Here is a 14,295-nt window from a genome sequence, read left to right as displayed (position 1 = left end):
ACCGAGAAACTGATACTTATGTAGACGGACGGATGAGGGTCCCTGATGACCCCCTCCCCACCACGCCCCCCGCCCCCCCCTACCCCTGTCTCTCTGATTTCTCTCTTTTCTCTCTTTCTTGGCCTTTTTCTTCTTTCTCTCTTTAATTTTTGTAACTATGGCTAGCATATATTTGCCAGAGGCTGTTGGGAGCGAGCTCCCGAGAGATGTAGCCACTACAGGTGTGCCCGCGGGCTAGACCCTATAGAGAGCCCCGCTTACCACAGGGACCTCCTCGCTGGGGGAGGTCACGCGCTACTGCTGCTCTTATGCCCATATGCACTGTAGATACATGACATACCTCAGACTTCAGGTAGCGCCCTGATTACCTCTGCTAAACCGCGGACACCGAGCCGACTAACGGCTACTGGCATCACCAACCAGTTCTCGGGAGACCACTACAACGGCCTCAAATACGAGAATGGGTTGTCATTGACCACCGTTATTACTCATGGTTACAGATCTAGTTATGTTAATGTTACCTGTGTATGCTAGGGGAGATGCCCTTGGCCTGCCGATACGAAACGCTAACTGCATAAATAAATAAAGGGGCAGGTCGACCAGGAAGACTCAATTACAGAAGGTCATTCTTACCCGCTGTATATGCTTTTTCTTTTACCAAAATTTAAAATTGTGCAATATGTTTTCTATGCCATGTATACATTGTTTTGACTGTTACCGCCTATGTCAACCGTCGTGGCTGCGTAGGCTCGTTGTTATGTCATGCACAACTAAAAATAAAGAATTTAAAAAAAAAAAAAAACAACACACACACAAGGAAAATGGATTGAATTTTCTGTATCCTGCCCCCTTCCACACTTCTGTAACACCCACCTAAAGTCCAACCACTGTCCTCTCCTGGTATTTGTTGATATGACGCCGACACATTGGCTTCATTGCCAGCGTCTGAAAGGAGTGACATCATGTCACTCATGTCCTGTTTTCCCTAGCCGGTACTGATAGCGAACCATAGCAACCACAGCCCAATGCATGTGGTTGCTATGGGTGGAGAGCAGAGGGACGCCCTGTGGGAGGTCTCCTCTGCTCTCATGGTCTTTTAATTCCTTGGCATTGTCTGCCAAGGAATTAAGACACAGGTGGCAGAAAAATCTATTTTTAAATAGGTTTTTCTCCAAATCTATAAATTTGCTCATAAAACTGCTAGCACAATGTAGAGATGGAATTTTTAGCTCTTTTAAAAGAGCTAAAGTCAATAGGGCAGTTGTTCACAAACCAGTCCTCACGGCCCACCAACATTCCAGGATTTATGTAGTACCGTATATACTCTAGTATAAGCCGACCCGAATATAAGCCGAGGCCCCTAATTTTACCCCAAAAAAACTGGGAAAACTTACTGATTCGAGTATAAGACTAGGATGGGAAATGCAGCAGCTACTGGTAAATTTCTAAATAAAATTAGATCCTAAAAAAATTATATTAATTGAATATTTATTTACAGTGTGTGTATATAACGAATGCAGTGTGTGTGTGTATGAGTGCAGTGTGTGTGTGTGTGTGTGTGTGTGTGTAGGAGTTATTATTATTTATATTTTTATAAATTTTTTCGTCCCCCCTCCCTGCTTGATACATGGCAGGGAGGGGGGCTCTCACTCCCTGGTGGTCCAGTGGCATTGGCAGTTCAGTGGAGGGGGACTGGCAGGAAGCACTTACCTCTCCTGCAGCTCCTGTCAGCTCCCTTCTCCTCCGTGACGGCCGGGCAGCTCCCCTGTCAACTCACACTGTAAGTCTCGCGAGAGCCGCAGGGTCATAGTGCGGCTCTCGCGAGACTTACACTGGGAGCTGACAGACGTGCTGACCGGACTGGCGCGGAGGAGAAGGGAGCTGACAGGAGCTGCAGGAGAGGTAAGTAACCGCACACAGCCCCCTGTCTGTATTATGGCATGTAATTTGTCATAATACAGACATTGACTCGAGTATAAGTCGAGTTGGGGTTTTTCAGCACAAAAAAATGTGCTGAAAAACTTGACTTATACTCTAGTATATACGGTATTTGTCTTTTTAATTTTCCATTGGAGATACTGACAAAACCTGGACTGTTGGTGGGCCCTGAGGACTGGTTTGGGAACAATGGCAATAGGGACAGGACAGGCTCCTTTTAAGGTAAAATAGCCAAACTATAAAAATTCTCTAAATCAGCTATACTTCCAGTTTAAATACTTTGGCCTAAAACGTAAAATTCACTGTAAATTCACTTTGGATTCTCACTTCAGTGAAGTAACCTGGTAAAATCTAGACTTCCAATAAGTTGAGCTCTAGAGTATTTCTTTAAAATGTCGCTGAAGCTAGTTTTGGTGGAGACCTTTTTACTCACGTGAATGCCAGCCAGCTCATTACTTCAAATTAGGCTGGTGAACTGGACCAAGCCCTGGCAAAGATACTTGACCAAATTTGTTACAGCTCTGCTAAGGGGGGCACTGATTTATCTCCTGTTTATTGGAGGGTATATGTTGGTCAATATAATACATACACTATTTTCTCTAAAATGCTGTTTTACTGTAGCCTTTTAATATGCAGTCTCCCAAATTTAGGAGTGGGTGGGAGCATCTATTTTCTACGGCTTTTCGTTTCCTTTCTTACATATTTTTTTTAATTTTCTGGTGTTACCTTTTGTAATATCTTACCACCTGATATAAGATGGACAATAGTGTTTGGGTCACGCAGTCATTGCTATCAGAAGACAATGGGACATGAGAGGTCAGTGGCTTACAGATGGAAATGTGGTATGTGCTTTCTGAAACCCAAGCCATCACTGCATTCCCAACAAAGGTAAAACGGAAACAAAGATTGAGGATTCTGATAGAGAACCTATTATTAAGCTGTTGGAAACATGCAATAATTTCCATGTAATAACAAGTCAGCCATGAATTTTGGATAGAAATAATTAAACAGTATAGAAGTAAGAGGATTCATTACGTATGACAATGTATTGCACAATGTGGCTACTAGCACTCAGACAGTTAAACTTTCAAAGACTATGAGAAAATGTGTTTGTAAACCCTTAGGCCAGTAGTTAGCCCACCCCTCACCAGCTATACTTGCAAATTAACCTTAAACAAAGTAAGGTGGTTGAGGTCAAAGAGAAGAAGAATTGAAACCTTTCTAAAAAGGTTTTGCATAGAATTATGATATTTAGGGATTTTATTCACTGATCTGTGACTGATATTGAGAAGAATATTTTCACCAAAATAAAGCTGGACATTTTTGCATGGGGGCAGGATACCACTCCTGTTATTTTGTATCAAATGTTTCAAATCAAAAAGCAACTCTTGACAGCTCAATCACTTACTTAGTGTCAAACCATTTCCTTTGTGTACTTAGTAATATGCCATGAAGGAATACAATGTTTAAAGTAGAATAAAAAAATATAATACATTTCCAAAAACATTTTAAATCTGCAGGTTTCATTCTTGCAATAACAATGACACAATGTTAAGAATCAGCAAGTGCTTGGTGCCAGTAACCAACAAAGATGTTCATTGGAGCAGTGTGTACATACCTGGCGCCACCTGTCCCATCTCCGGAGTCTTGGCTTCCAGCCTCACTTGGGGTGCTCACGGACTTAGAGGAGGGAGACGTTGGCGGAGGGACTAAATAGTGAAACAGACACGTATCTTCTGTTACTATTCGCAGGGGTTGGACCACTTAAGGAGTTTCCAAAGCAAGTTAACATGAAGGGTTCAAAAGAAACGTAAAGAGGGCAACAAAAACATAAGGATGGATAACCAAAAACATACATGGATGGAGATGAACAATGGGGGGAAAAAGAAGGAGAGAGAGTGTTACCAATCACATGCTGGATTATTCATGCATCTATACAGGCTCATAACATGTTGGTGACACACAGAGGAAGGAGGAATGGAAAGAAATGAGCAATCGTTTGAGAAGGTTTTATTTTTTTGAAAGACAATATTTTTAGCGAAATCTGTACTGTACCCAAACTGTTGTATGAATCCTGAAAAAAAACCATAATAATCAAGACTTGGCTGGTAAACCTTGTTACTAGGATGCATAAGATACTCACAGGTTCAGATACAAATCTTCAAGCAGCAATCCCATGGTCACTGTGCATATATTTGCTGGGTAAACTTAAAGTGGACCAGTCTTCCAAAACGCACATTTAATCTATACATTGTGCTGGTAAAACTGGCAGCAAGAGTACAGATTAAACAGTATACACACCTGATGCAAACAACAGGTATTGTGAGAGCACACTGATATACACACATTACAACTACCATATTTGTTGTTTATATTTCCATGTCATTAGCAGACAACCAAAAGGTAAATCATTCTCATGTTGTAAAACTACAACTTCCATGATGCTTTGCAAGCCTTTGGAATAACAGAGCATCATGAGAATTTTAGTTCTATAATGCCCACATATTCTCCACTTTTGGCACCCCTAGGAAATAAATATATAAGCTACAACCTTAACAATGCATATGTACATTTGAAAGGATTTTGTTAGCAGTGTATAGACAAAACGCTATGTTTGCATAGCAGGTGCAGTAGAAAATGGAAGTTTAATAATACCGTGCGCATTCTGTATTAGACATATCAGTACAAAATCACCCATTGTATACTGCAGACAAATAAATAATAACAGGGTGTTTGATGACTAACAGCTTCCAACTCCACTACCTCAGGGGAGATGCTCTATTCCAAAAAGTGATGCATATATTTAAAGGGCGAGGAGTCTATAATGCCACGTGCTTGCTGGATCCACAGATATCTGTGGTGATTGCCCCTATTTCAGTTGTTTAGATTTTTAAGACAAATCATCACTTTGATAAATCTCCACCACTTATTCGGTTTCATTTCAACAAGGCATCAAAAACAAGTGACTTTGGGAAATTAGAATTTTCAGCAATGTCTAGGTTCCTGTCCAAATGTTTGGGGACAATGGAGAGTCACCACATGGCATTTTATTTAATGATTGATTCTACATTAAATCAGTGTGCAGGAATAATTACATCTAACCAGAATGTTCTGCTGGAGATCTCCACATTTGGGGTTTTTGTTATCTCCTATTTAAATTATTTGTTTGGGACCTGTTGCTTTAATGTAGGGAGTCTTAAGAAATAATCTTGCAATGATATAGAGTCAAAGGCAGGTAGACAGACCAAACTTGGTTTAGCAATCCAACTTGCTCAACGCAGGGATCTATTGCAACCCTTTAACTGTTGGCATACAACTCCCAAAACTCTCTGTATGGAAGCTGAATTCCAATCATTTTTTTCGGTTTAGACACGAATATATTATATTAGGAGAAAAGGCAAAGCCATTAACAGAAAGCCACGACAATGTGGGTCTGATTAGAATGCACCACCGCCGTGCTGACAAGAGGTCTATGGAACATGCAAGGGTTAAACTTGTATTGACAGTTTCCATGTGGGAAATGGAAGGTTTAAAACTGCACTTCTTCATTGATCTCTACTGTAACAGCAGGTGAAACACTAAATTCAACAATGTTGCTCCATTTTAACACAGCAAGGGGCAGGATGGTTTCTGGAAATCAAAGTTGACCCATAGAGCACTATTAACAAGTCCATTTGCAGCAAGGGGAGCATATGGACTATCAAGAAACAAGTGACGGGCAGCCTTGTAGTTCAGTTAGAAAACCAAGTCCCTACAACCCACTCCCCCTGAAAATTCAGATCTTACTTACAAGCATCATTAGGCAATTCTCTTATGGTTTTGGTTAAATACTGCCATCCAGTGGCAAACCATATTTTTCATAGTATATGTATTATTATTATTGTTGTTGTTGGGCGCCAATTTATTAAAATATTATAAAAGGGGGAATATTATCTATCAATAAATAGATCGATAGACATCTCATATACGGACAAATCAGGCTACTAACAAATGGACAGATTAACTTCCCCAACTACAGTTTACCAATGTTGTTTTGCTTTCAAATGATGGCTGCCATTATAATTAGACATGTCACAAAATAAAATATTTTACATTTATCACAACAGCATGAATGACTCAAAACACAGTAAAATAAAATATAAGGGAACATCACACTGTTGGATGTTTGATTTCCGTCTTTATAGAATATTTTAGCATGTTTGAAGTAGTGCAGAATACAGGTAGTGGGGTGGCAATTATTAATGGAATCCAGATAGATTGTAGCAGCGTGCATTTTAGATCATACCATTTAAAAATCATACATATATATGTATATTATAAACTCTTAGAATCCTAATTAGACCATTCTATAACTATACAAACAGTCTATTGCCTTATTTATTACAGCACTAACATGTCAGTTTAAGGATAAATTACCTATAGTATTAAATGCTAAATAGGATAAATACTCTAAAAACAGGGTGGATCGGTTATATACACGTTAAAGGAAATGTTATCAAATATATGTTCTAAACTGCAGTCTATACATCGAGCTAGGAAAATGTATAGATCAAATCGTTTACTTGCATGGAATTTAGATCAAGATTAACTATTACAGGCTTCCTGTGCATCCAACCATCAGCCTCTACAATTATGAAACCGCCACCCCACAATACCTAGCGCATGTCCACTGTACGCAGAATTCACAATAGTTTCTGTGTAGTGTTTGAGTGTATGGATGTGCCTGCAGCTGTTAAACTTGTAGTTTATACCTCTATGTAACTGCACAGAAATGCTAAAATCTCGGCGTATAAAATTGTATCTACACATTAGCTGGCAATTAGCCTAGCAGGATGCATAGATGTCATTTTACACACCATAAAGTACCTCCATGTACGATTTGCATGACAGGTGCACTTTAAGTCAGAGTTCTGATGTAGGCTGTGGCCTTTATATTCTGGGACTGATCTCTGATCACCTGCTAATAAGCAAGCTGTTGCTGTCACTGTCACTTATTAAGTGACAGGCTGATTCTGCTACATCGTGAAATAACCAAACTGTATTCTGAAGCTGGTAAATGTGTTTGGGGAAAAGGGGGGGGCAGGAGTTCATTTTGTTAGTCACATCTTCTATTCCCTGAATACATTTTCAAGCATAAATCTGACAACTTGAAAAATAATATTATACATTTTAAGGTTCTTTACAACTATTCGACTGTATTGTAATTCACAAGCATTAATGCATTCAACGGATTTATAGAACGTGCCCAAAGAGCACAATACGGTAAATAATACACAACGCATTTGCAGAATCCGAACTGTACAACAGGATTAGACCAATTCAATAAATGACTTGCAACTGCTAAATTAATTTGCCTCTATGTGTAGTTTATAAGCTAGTTTGATCATGTTGTAAAATATGCTCAAATTGCTACCAGAAGAGTCCCAGACTAAAATCTGACATAATCTCTAATTGTGGATTAGCGGTGAACAAAGATTTTTTTTTTTTAATGTTCCATTGAAGGAAGTCCTCACTAACCAAAGAAGAGTAAGTAGGGGTGTGTGCATTGTTAAAACTACAAGGATACAAAAAAGAGAGAAAATCACTGAGAATCAAGGGGCACTGCTTATATCAATAAGCTGTTCTGTGTTCTTTCAGAACTGCTGATAGGTTACAAAGGATTTACAAAGCCATTTACATTTAAATCCTTTCCCTCCTCCTTCCCTTTTAAGCATGTAATTTGAACAAGAGAAAATGCCTTGTAGAAATATAATGAGGCATGAGAAGATTAGGCCTGTCCCCACCGTGGGCTCAAAGATAATACTGAAGGGCCCTAATAGCAAGTGATTCTTTGCTGAAGAATTAAATAGATGACAGTAGTTTGGTCTCAAGCCATGGAAGAAGAACTTGTCTTTGTGCCAGAAACTGCCAAAAGTCAAACTGGGGGCAATGTAGTCATTATGACGTTACGTACCCACAGCATGATATCCGGGATTTAACTCCCCCCAAGAAAAATGTAAATGTTGTATATTAATCTGCTACAGAGGTGTACTTGCATTAACCCCTTAAGGACACATGACATGTGTGACATGTCATGATTCCCTTATATTCCAGAAGTTTGGTCCTTAAGGGGTTAAAGTAAGAGAAGCCTTGTTATTACCGCAGTTAATATGAAAGCAATATTAAAAGATTGTATTTCTCAATGTATTTTTCCTTCCTTTGAATCAACAAGTATTTATCGAGATTTAGATCTTTCAATTAAAAAGCATACAGAAATAAGTTTGGAGGAGCTAAGCATTGACAAAAAATGTTTAATGTGTTCATTTATCTACTATTGAATGAAAGATTATATTGCGCCTGGTAATGTCTGGAGGTGACCTAGTGATGGTGTAGGGCACAAAGTCTAGTGATGGAAAATGACAATTTTATGGGGGTAATTATACAAAGAAATTGAGACAATACAAATGGATATTTACTTATACAACCGCTTCTGAAAACGTGAAATTCATGGTTGGCAAAATTCCAAACAGTCTGGAGGACATCAAAGGAACACTCCGGGCACCATTAAAAATGAAGTAAATTAAAATAAAGTTGTTATGGTGCCAAGAGGTCCCTGGCACTGGCTCACCTTAAGGGGTTAAACCGCTCTCGAACAGTTTAACCCTGAAGTTGGTGTTCCAGCGCCAAATCTCCCAGTCTCTCTGCCCTTCCGTTTTCTAAAATTCTCTAAAACGGAAAGCTTTTGCAGAATCAGGCAGCGGTGCCGCTGATTGGGTGAAAGAAACGTACCTTTTTCAAAACAGTTTAATGAATAGGGATTCATGGATTGGCTGAGAGAGTAAGCCGACCGCCAGGGCCGGCCTTAGGGATGTGCGAGCTGTATGGCCGCACAGGGCGCCATGGCAGAAGGGGGCGCCATGTGGCCAACACAGCTCGCACACTCCCTTGGTGACAGCTGTAAGGGGTGCTCAGAGCACTCCAACAATACGCCGCAGCTATCTGAGATGGCAAATGGGGCGGAGCTAACTGGCAGGCAGGGGTGGGGTTAAATGGGATCGAACCTTCTGCTTGGTAAGTGAGGGGAAGCAGGAAGGAGTTCCTGCTCCCCCATCTATCACCACACTGCTCCTGCTCCCCCACCTACCACTACACAACCCTTGCTCCCCCACCTACCCCCACTGTGCCCCCTGCTCCCCCACCTACCCCCACTGTGCCCCCTGCTCTCCCACCTACCCCCACTGTGCCCCCTGCTCCCCACGTACCCATTGTGCCCCTACTCCCCCACGTACCCATTGTACCCCTTCTCCCCCACGTACCCATTGTGCCCCTACTCCCCCAACTACCCATTGTGCCCCTACTCCCCCAACTATCACTACACATTCCCTGCCCCCCACCTACCACTGTGCCCACTGCTCACCCACCTACCACCACTGTGCCCCCTGCTCACCTACCTACCACCACTGTGCCCCCTGCTCACCTACCTACCACCACTGTGCCCCCTGCTCCCCCACCTACCACTACACTGCCCCTGCTCTCCCACACATAGGCAATAAACCCAGCACAAATATCACATACATCCAATTCACACATATTACATTCAGACACTATAACCATTACAAATATTACACACAGCCATCACGCCTATCACACACACTACATCAAATTATTGAGATTTATTACAATGGAGCTCTGTCATCCAAAATGCAATATGTAGAGGTCTTTCGAGCTCCGGCAGGTCAGGGCATTGCCACTGATTACCACAGAAACGCTCTGACACAGACAGTTACTCGTGGTCTACACACGGTGGAGGCACCGACCAGATTCCCAGCACAGTGGATCACCAGAGATCAGCATGCCCTCCTCCATGCAAGGTAACAACACGAAAGGGGGAATGAATTTTTGTTTTTAAATAATTATTAATTTTATAAATATTATACACAAACACACACTATACATGGATGAAGAGGGAGGCGCTGTGAAGATTTTTCCTCACAGGGCGCATAAAGAACTAAGGCCGGCCCTGCTGACCGCTCTCAGCCAGTCAGCGGTGCCACTGCACAATTTTGCAGAGCATTCCATTTTAGAGAATTTTAGAAAACAGAAAGGTAGAGAGGCAGTAAGATTCGGCACTGGAACCAGGACTTTGGGGTTAAAGTGAGCCAGCGCCAGGTACCTCGTGGCACCATAACAACTTCATTTTGATTAAGTAGTTATGATGCCTAAACTGTCGCTTTAAGAACATTTTAGCTATAATAAGGGATGTGTAATATAATGTTAAGACAAGATGAATCAATCAAATAGGCTGGGTACAATTCCATACCTTCATTCTACATGTGTGCTTTGCTCTCTCCTCCAGCTCTGCTTCACTCCTACTTGATATTTCCTATCCTAATGTTTCTAATACCCCACCTCCTATAGACTGTAAGCTCATTTGAGCAGGGTCCTCTTCAACCTATTATTCCTGTAAGTTTTCTTGTAATTGTCTTATTTATTGTTACATCCCCCCCTCTCAAAATATTGTAAAGCGCTACGGAATCTGTTGGCGCTATATAAATGGCAATAATAATAATAATAATAATAATGTGTGGCTTTTCTTAATAAAATATCATTCACACAGTATTAAATTGTGGTGATAAGGGTTCTGAGCAAAAGTTGGAGGAGGTGAGTCTAAGCCCACTACCCACTACTTGAACACTGGGGCTAAATTAAATGAGTGGAATGTCACACACGTCCTACATTCAACTCACATGGGAATGAAATTAAAGGATCACTATAATGTCAGGAAAACAAACTCGTTTTCCTGACACTATATAACACTTAGGTCCCCCCCACCCTCGGGCCCCCCTCCTTTGGAGCTGAAGGGGTTAAAACCCCATTCAGTTACTTACTTTAATCCAGCACCGGGCTCCCTGCCCCGCCGGCGTCAGCTCCAGGGTGGAGCGGAATGCGCATGCGCGGCAAGAGCTGCAAGTGCATTCAAACAGCCCATAGGAAAGCATTTCTCAATGCTTTCCTATGGACGTTCTGCACGCTGAATGCGATTTTCGCATCCAGCATCGCAGAAGTGTCTCTAGCGGCTGTCCGGAAGACAGCCACTAGAGGCTGGATTAACTCTGCAATGTAAACATAGTTTCTCTGAAATTGCTATGTTTACATCTGAAGGGTTAAAACCTGGGGGACCTGGCACCCAGACCACTTCATTGAGCTGAAGTGGTCTGGGTGACTATAGTGTCTCTTTAAGCACCTTGCTAAACTTCTAGGAGAAACTCACAGAAATTGGACATATTTCTTCAAAGCATTCCACTTGTTTTTGAGCTCACTAAGAGAAATGCATACACTACCCTCAGAGGGTCATCATATCATCATTATTACCTGTGCATAAGAACAGGTGATGACGTCCAATTTGTCACTAAATGAATATGAACTATGGGCACCAAACTTAAATCCTTCAGGAAAGGGTTAGGCAAATCCCTATCTATCTTGACATGTCACTGGTCCAATACGGGTCCCATAGGAAGGTATTTTTTAACTATATGATATGGCTATATGGAAAACATTTGTTTAGCAGTTCTGCAGTGATTTAATATTCCTTGGCACATATCTAAAAAGTAAATTTTTGACCAACATTTGAAAGAATCTTGAATTTGTGGCAGGAATACCTGGGTGTTATAAATTAAATAAATATGAAATGGGAGAGAGAGTCTTCCATTATCTTTCACTGAAATGAAAAAGAAAAAATAATAATAATAATAATAATAATAATAATAATAATAATAATAATGTAAAGTGAGTAAGTTGTACAAAATAGCAAAATATTCCGCCCTTACCCAGACAAACTGTTAACATGTAAATATAAAAGTAGGGCATGTGACATTATACCATTGTTCTATTGTTTTGGAATCGGAGAGCCACATTAACTTTCAAATTTAGGTCATTGAATAGGGGACAGATGAGCAGTGTTGGGAAAAGAAGCCATGCTGATTCACAAAAACCAAAAACAGCAAATAACTGGCCTGTTCCCAATGCCTTCTAATCCCTAGCTTGGTCTGAGAAGAGGATGCGAGAGGACCACCTGCAGGGCTCAGCTCAGTCTCTCTGTCCATTCACTTGCAGGCCACTTCTCGTAACTGTAGCTAACAAACCAATTAGCGGTGGCTACGATGCAGACACCTGGCCAAAAGTAACTAACCCTAAACTGCCAGCTCACAAAGGGTATAATGAGGCTTCATATGGCTTTGTGCAGGTTTGCCCAGTGGGTTTAGCACATTAGGACAGGCATCCGAGTTAAATCACTCGGAGTATTAACTGTTGGGAAAACAAAGGTCTATAAAACACAAGTGCCCTGAGAAATACGGTATAGACATTTCAGGAGGCAGCAAACTGCAAATGATTGCGCATCATTAGAACTCGTCAATAAAAATGTAACATAATGCTCAGGCAGATTTTCTGGTTTTTTTCCCACTTGGGTTCTCTGTTATATTCACGTCTTCACTTAGTAATGGCTGTACCACATGTAACATATTAAATCTGCACACATTCTGTAACAATTATTATTATTTATAAAGCGCCAACAAATTCCGTAGCGCTGTATAATTTAAAGGCCCGCATTCTCTTAATGGGTGTGCAACCAAGTCTATTCCCTTTTATTCTATGTACCTTTAAGAATATAGTGGAGTCATTCATAATTGTGTTAACAGTCATTACAAAGGTTCAATGTCACTTCATTTCATTTACCTCTATCCTTTGTTTGTACCAACTGTGTCATCTTAAATCTAGAAAGTCAAATTCCCAATCATAAACTAACCACAAGCTCAATACATTAATATATTGCCCTTGTCATGAAATTAAGACAGGAAAATGTGAACATGGAATTTTATCTACACAAAGTAATAAACATTTTTTAGATGAAGATTTTAGCTTGTTCTTTAAGGTCATCAAACTTTGAGATAAGCTACAAGAATGGCACAGTCACACTCAAACAATACAATTGCTAACACGACTGCAAACTAGTCAATTGTATGTTTAAAGGGACGCTTCCATTTTCTATGCACCACCACATATTAGAAACAAATTGGTCAAAGTGTCTTGATCAGAAAAATTATACAATCACATGGATATCAATAAAAAAAAAAAAATCAATCATCAACAGGTTGTGCCTGCTAATGCACTTTAACAACTTTGCACCAGTTCTTCAATCACAACACTTTTCTAACTGCATCTGCAAAACTTTTAACATTAAAAACAGCCTATACACTCTTGCTGATCATTTTAAAATCCATACAACAGTTTGTAAATGTAATTTTAAATAAAACAACCATTTGGTGAAAGTGTTCTAAAGCAAATCCACATCATCTTCCTTATAAAATGTTAGAATGTGGTGGGTATTTTAAGTTTTCTGGCTTACTGTAAGCAGCAAAATATTTCTTATGACTGAAGTTGTTCAATGTGGATTAGCAGAACAATGTATAGTTAGTGCATTCCATGTGTTAAATACAGGCAGCATAACCAGATTGCAAGGCAACATGCAGTAAAGGTAAGTGTATTCAATCCACCATGCGTTTATGATCCTTACCGAGTGGGACATCGGGGGTAATCCCCATACTCTGGAGCAGGGCTTCTGCTTCTCTTCTTTTTTTCTCCAAATCAGACTCATCTTGTGGAGGGGCAACATCTTTCTTCTGATCTGTCTATATAGATGTAAAAAAAAGTAAAAAAAAACACATTTGCAAAGGATTGGGTAACGTGGCTTGTTCCTTTCCTGTAGGAGCAGATTAGGCGCTATGTTGGGTGTTTTGTTTTTCTTTAATAATTAATTTTGCTCCATAACCCCACCATTTCCACCCCTCCCTCTCAAACTGTAGTGCTTTTCTCCCCCAAAGAATACTGTTGTACATGAGGTCACAGGTTTCTGTGAATTATAGCTCATTTGTTAGCTTTCTACAACAGAAAGCCAACAACTGAACTACATCTCCCAGGGATCTTTGCTTTGTCCAAAAACGCACTGTTCACAGATAAATTAGCCATGGTAGAGAAAGGTTAAAAATTACTTTTTTTTTTTTTTAAATACACTATAAAAGGTAGGTTCTCAGCAAAGTCAATATTTAGCGGTCTGTAGACTGACACACCCACACCAGCAAAAAGGTTTATGACAGGGGTTTATAGGATGAGCAGTTTATCACAAAATGCAGATCCATTGATCTATCAGGAGAAGTGAAACTGCTCTGTAAACTGGTAGTAAACATATCATGGCTGCTATCAGTTTAGACATGGCCAGGGTTCACATGGCGTAGGCAAAATATGTCAAATAATGTAATGCTTGAGGAATGGCAGCTAATGCAGGAAATGAGCTTGCTTATTTAAATTCACTTTCTACATAAT

General features: G+C 40.3%; 1 protein-coding gene across 7 annotated transcripts in view; it reads right to left on the bottom strand.

Annotated features, from left to right (window-relative positions):
* DYNC1I2 (dynein cytoplasmic 1 intermediate chain 2) overlaps window positions 1–14,295 on the bottom strand; it is a 78,414-nt gene that overhangs the window by 45,268 nt on the left and 18,851 nt on the right. For 4 of the 7 annotated variants that reach the window (XM_063429719.1, XM_063429721.1, XM_063429720.1 and 1 more), the window contains exons 4-5: window positions 13,490–13,604; window positions 3,557–3,701 (exon numbers count right to left, since the gene is read on the bottom strand). In XM_063429719.1, coding sequence (XP_063285789.1) covers window positions 3,557–3,701; window positions 13,490–13,604 — 260 coding nt within the window. The remainder of the gene's footprint in view (window positions 1–3,556; window positions 3,702–13,489; window positions 13,605–14,295) is intronic. The other 3 variants (XM_063429722.1, XM_063429723.1, XM_063429726.1) reach the window with 1 other exon arrangement.

This window comes from Pelobates fuscus, chromosome 8 (assembly GCF_036172605.1).
Source record: "Pelobates fuscus isolate aPelFus1 chromosome 8, aPelFus1.pri, whole genome shotgun sequence".
Classification (NCBI taxonomy): domain Eukaryota; kingdom Metazoa; phylum Chordata; class Amphibia; order Anura; family Pelobatidae; genus Pelobates; species Pelobates fuscus.
This window is presented reverse-complemented; position numbering and strand designations above follow the sequence as displayed.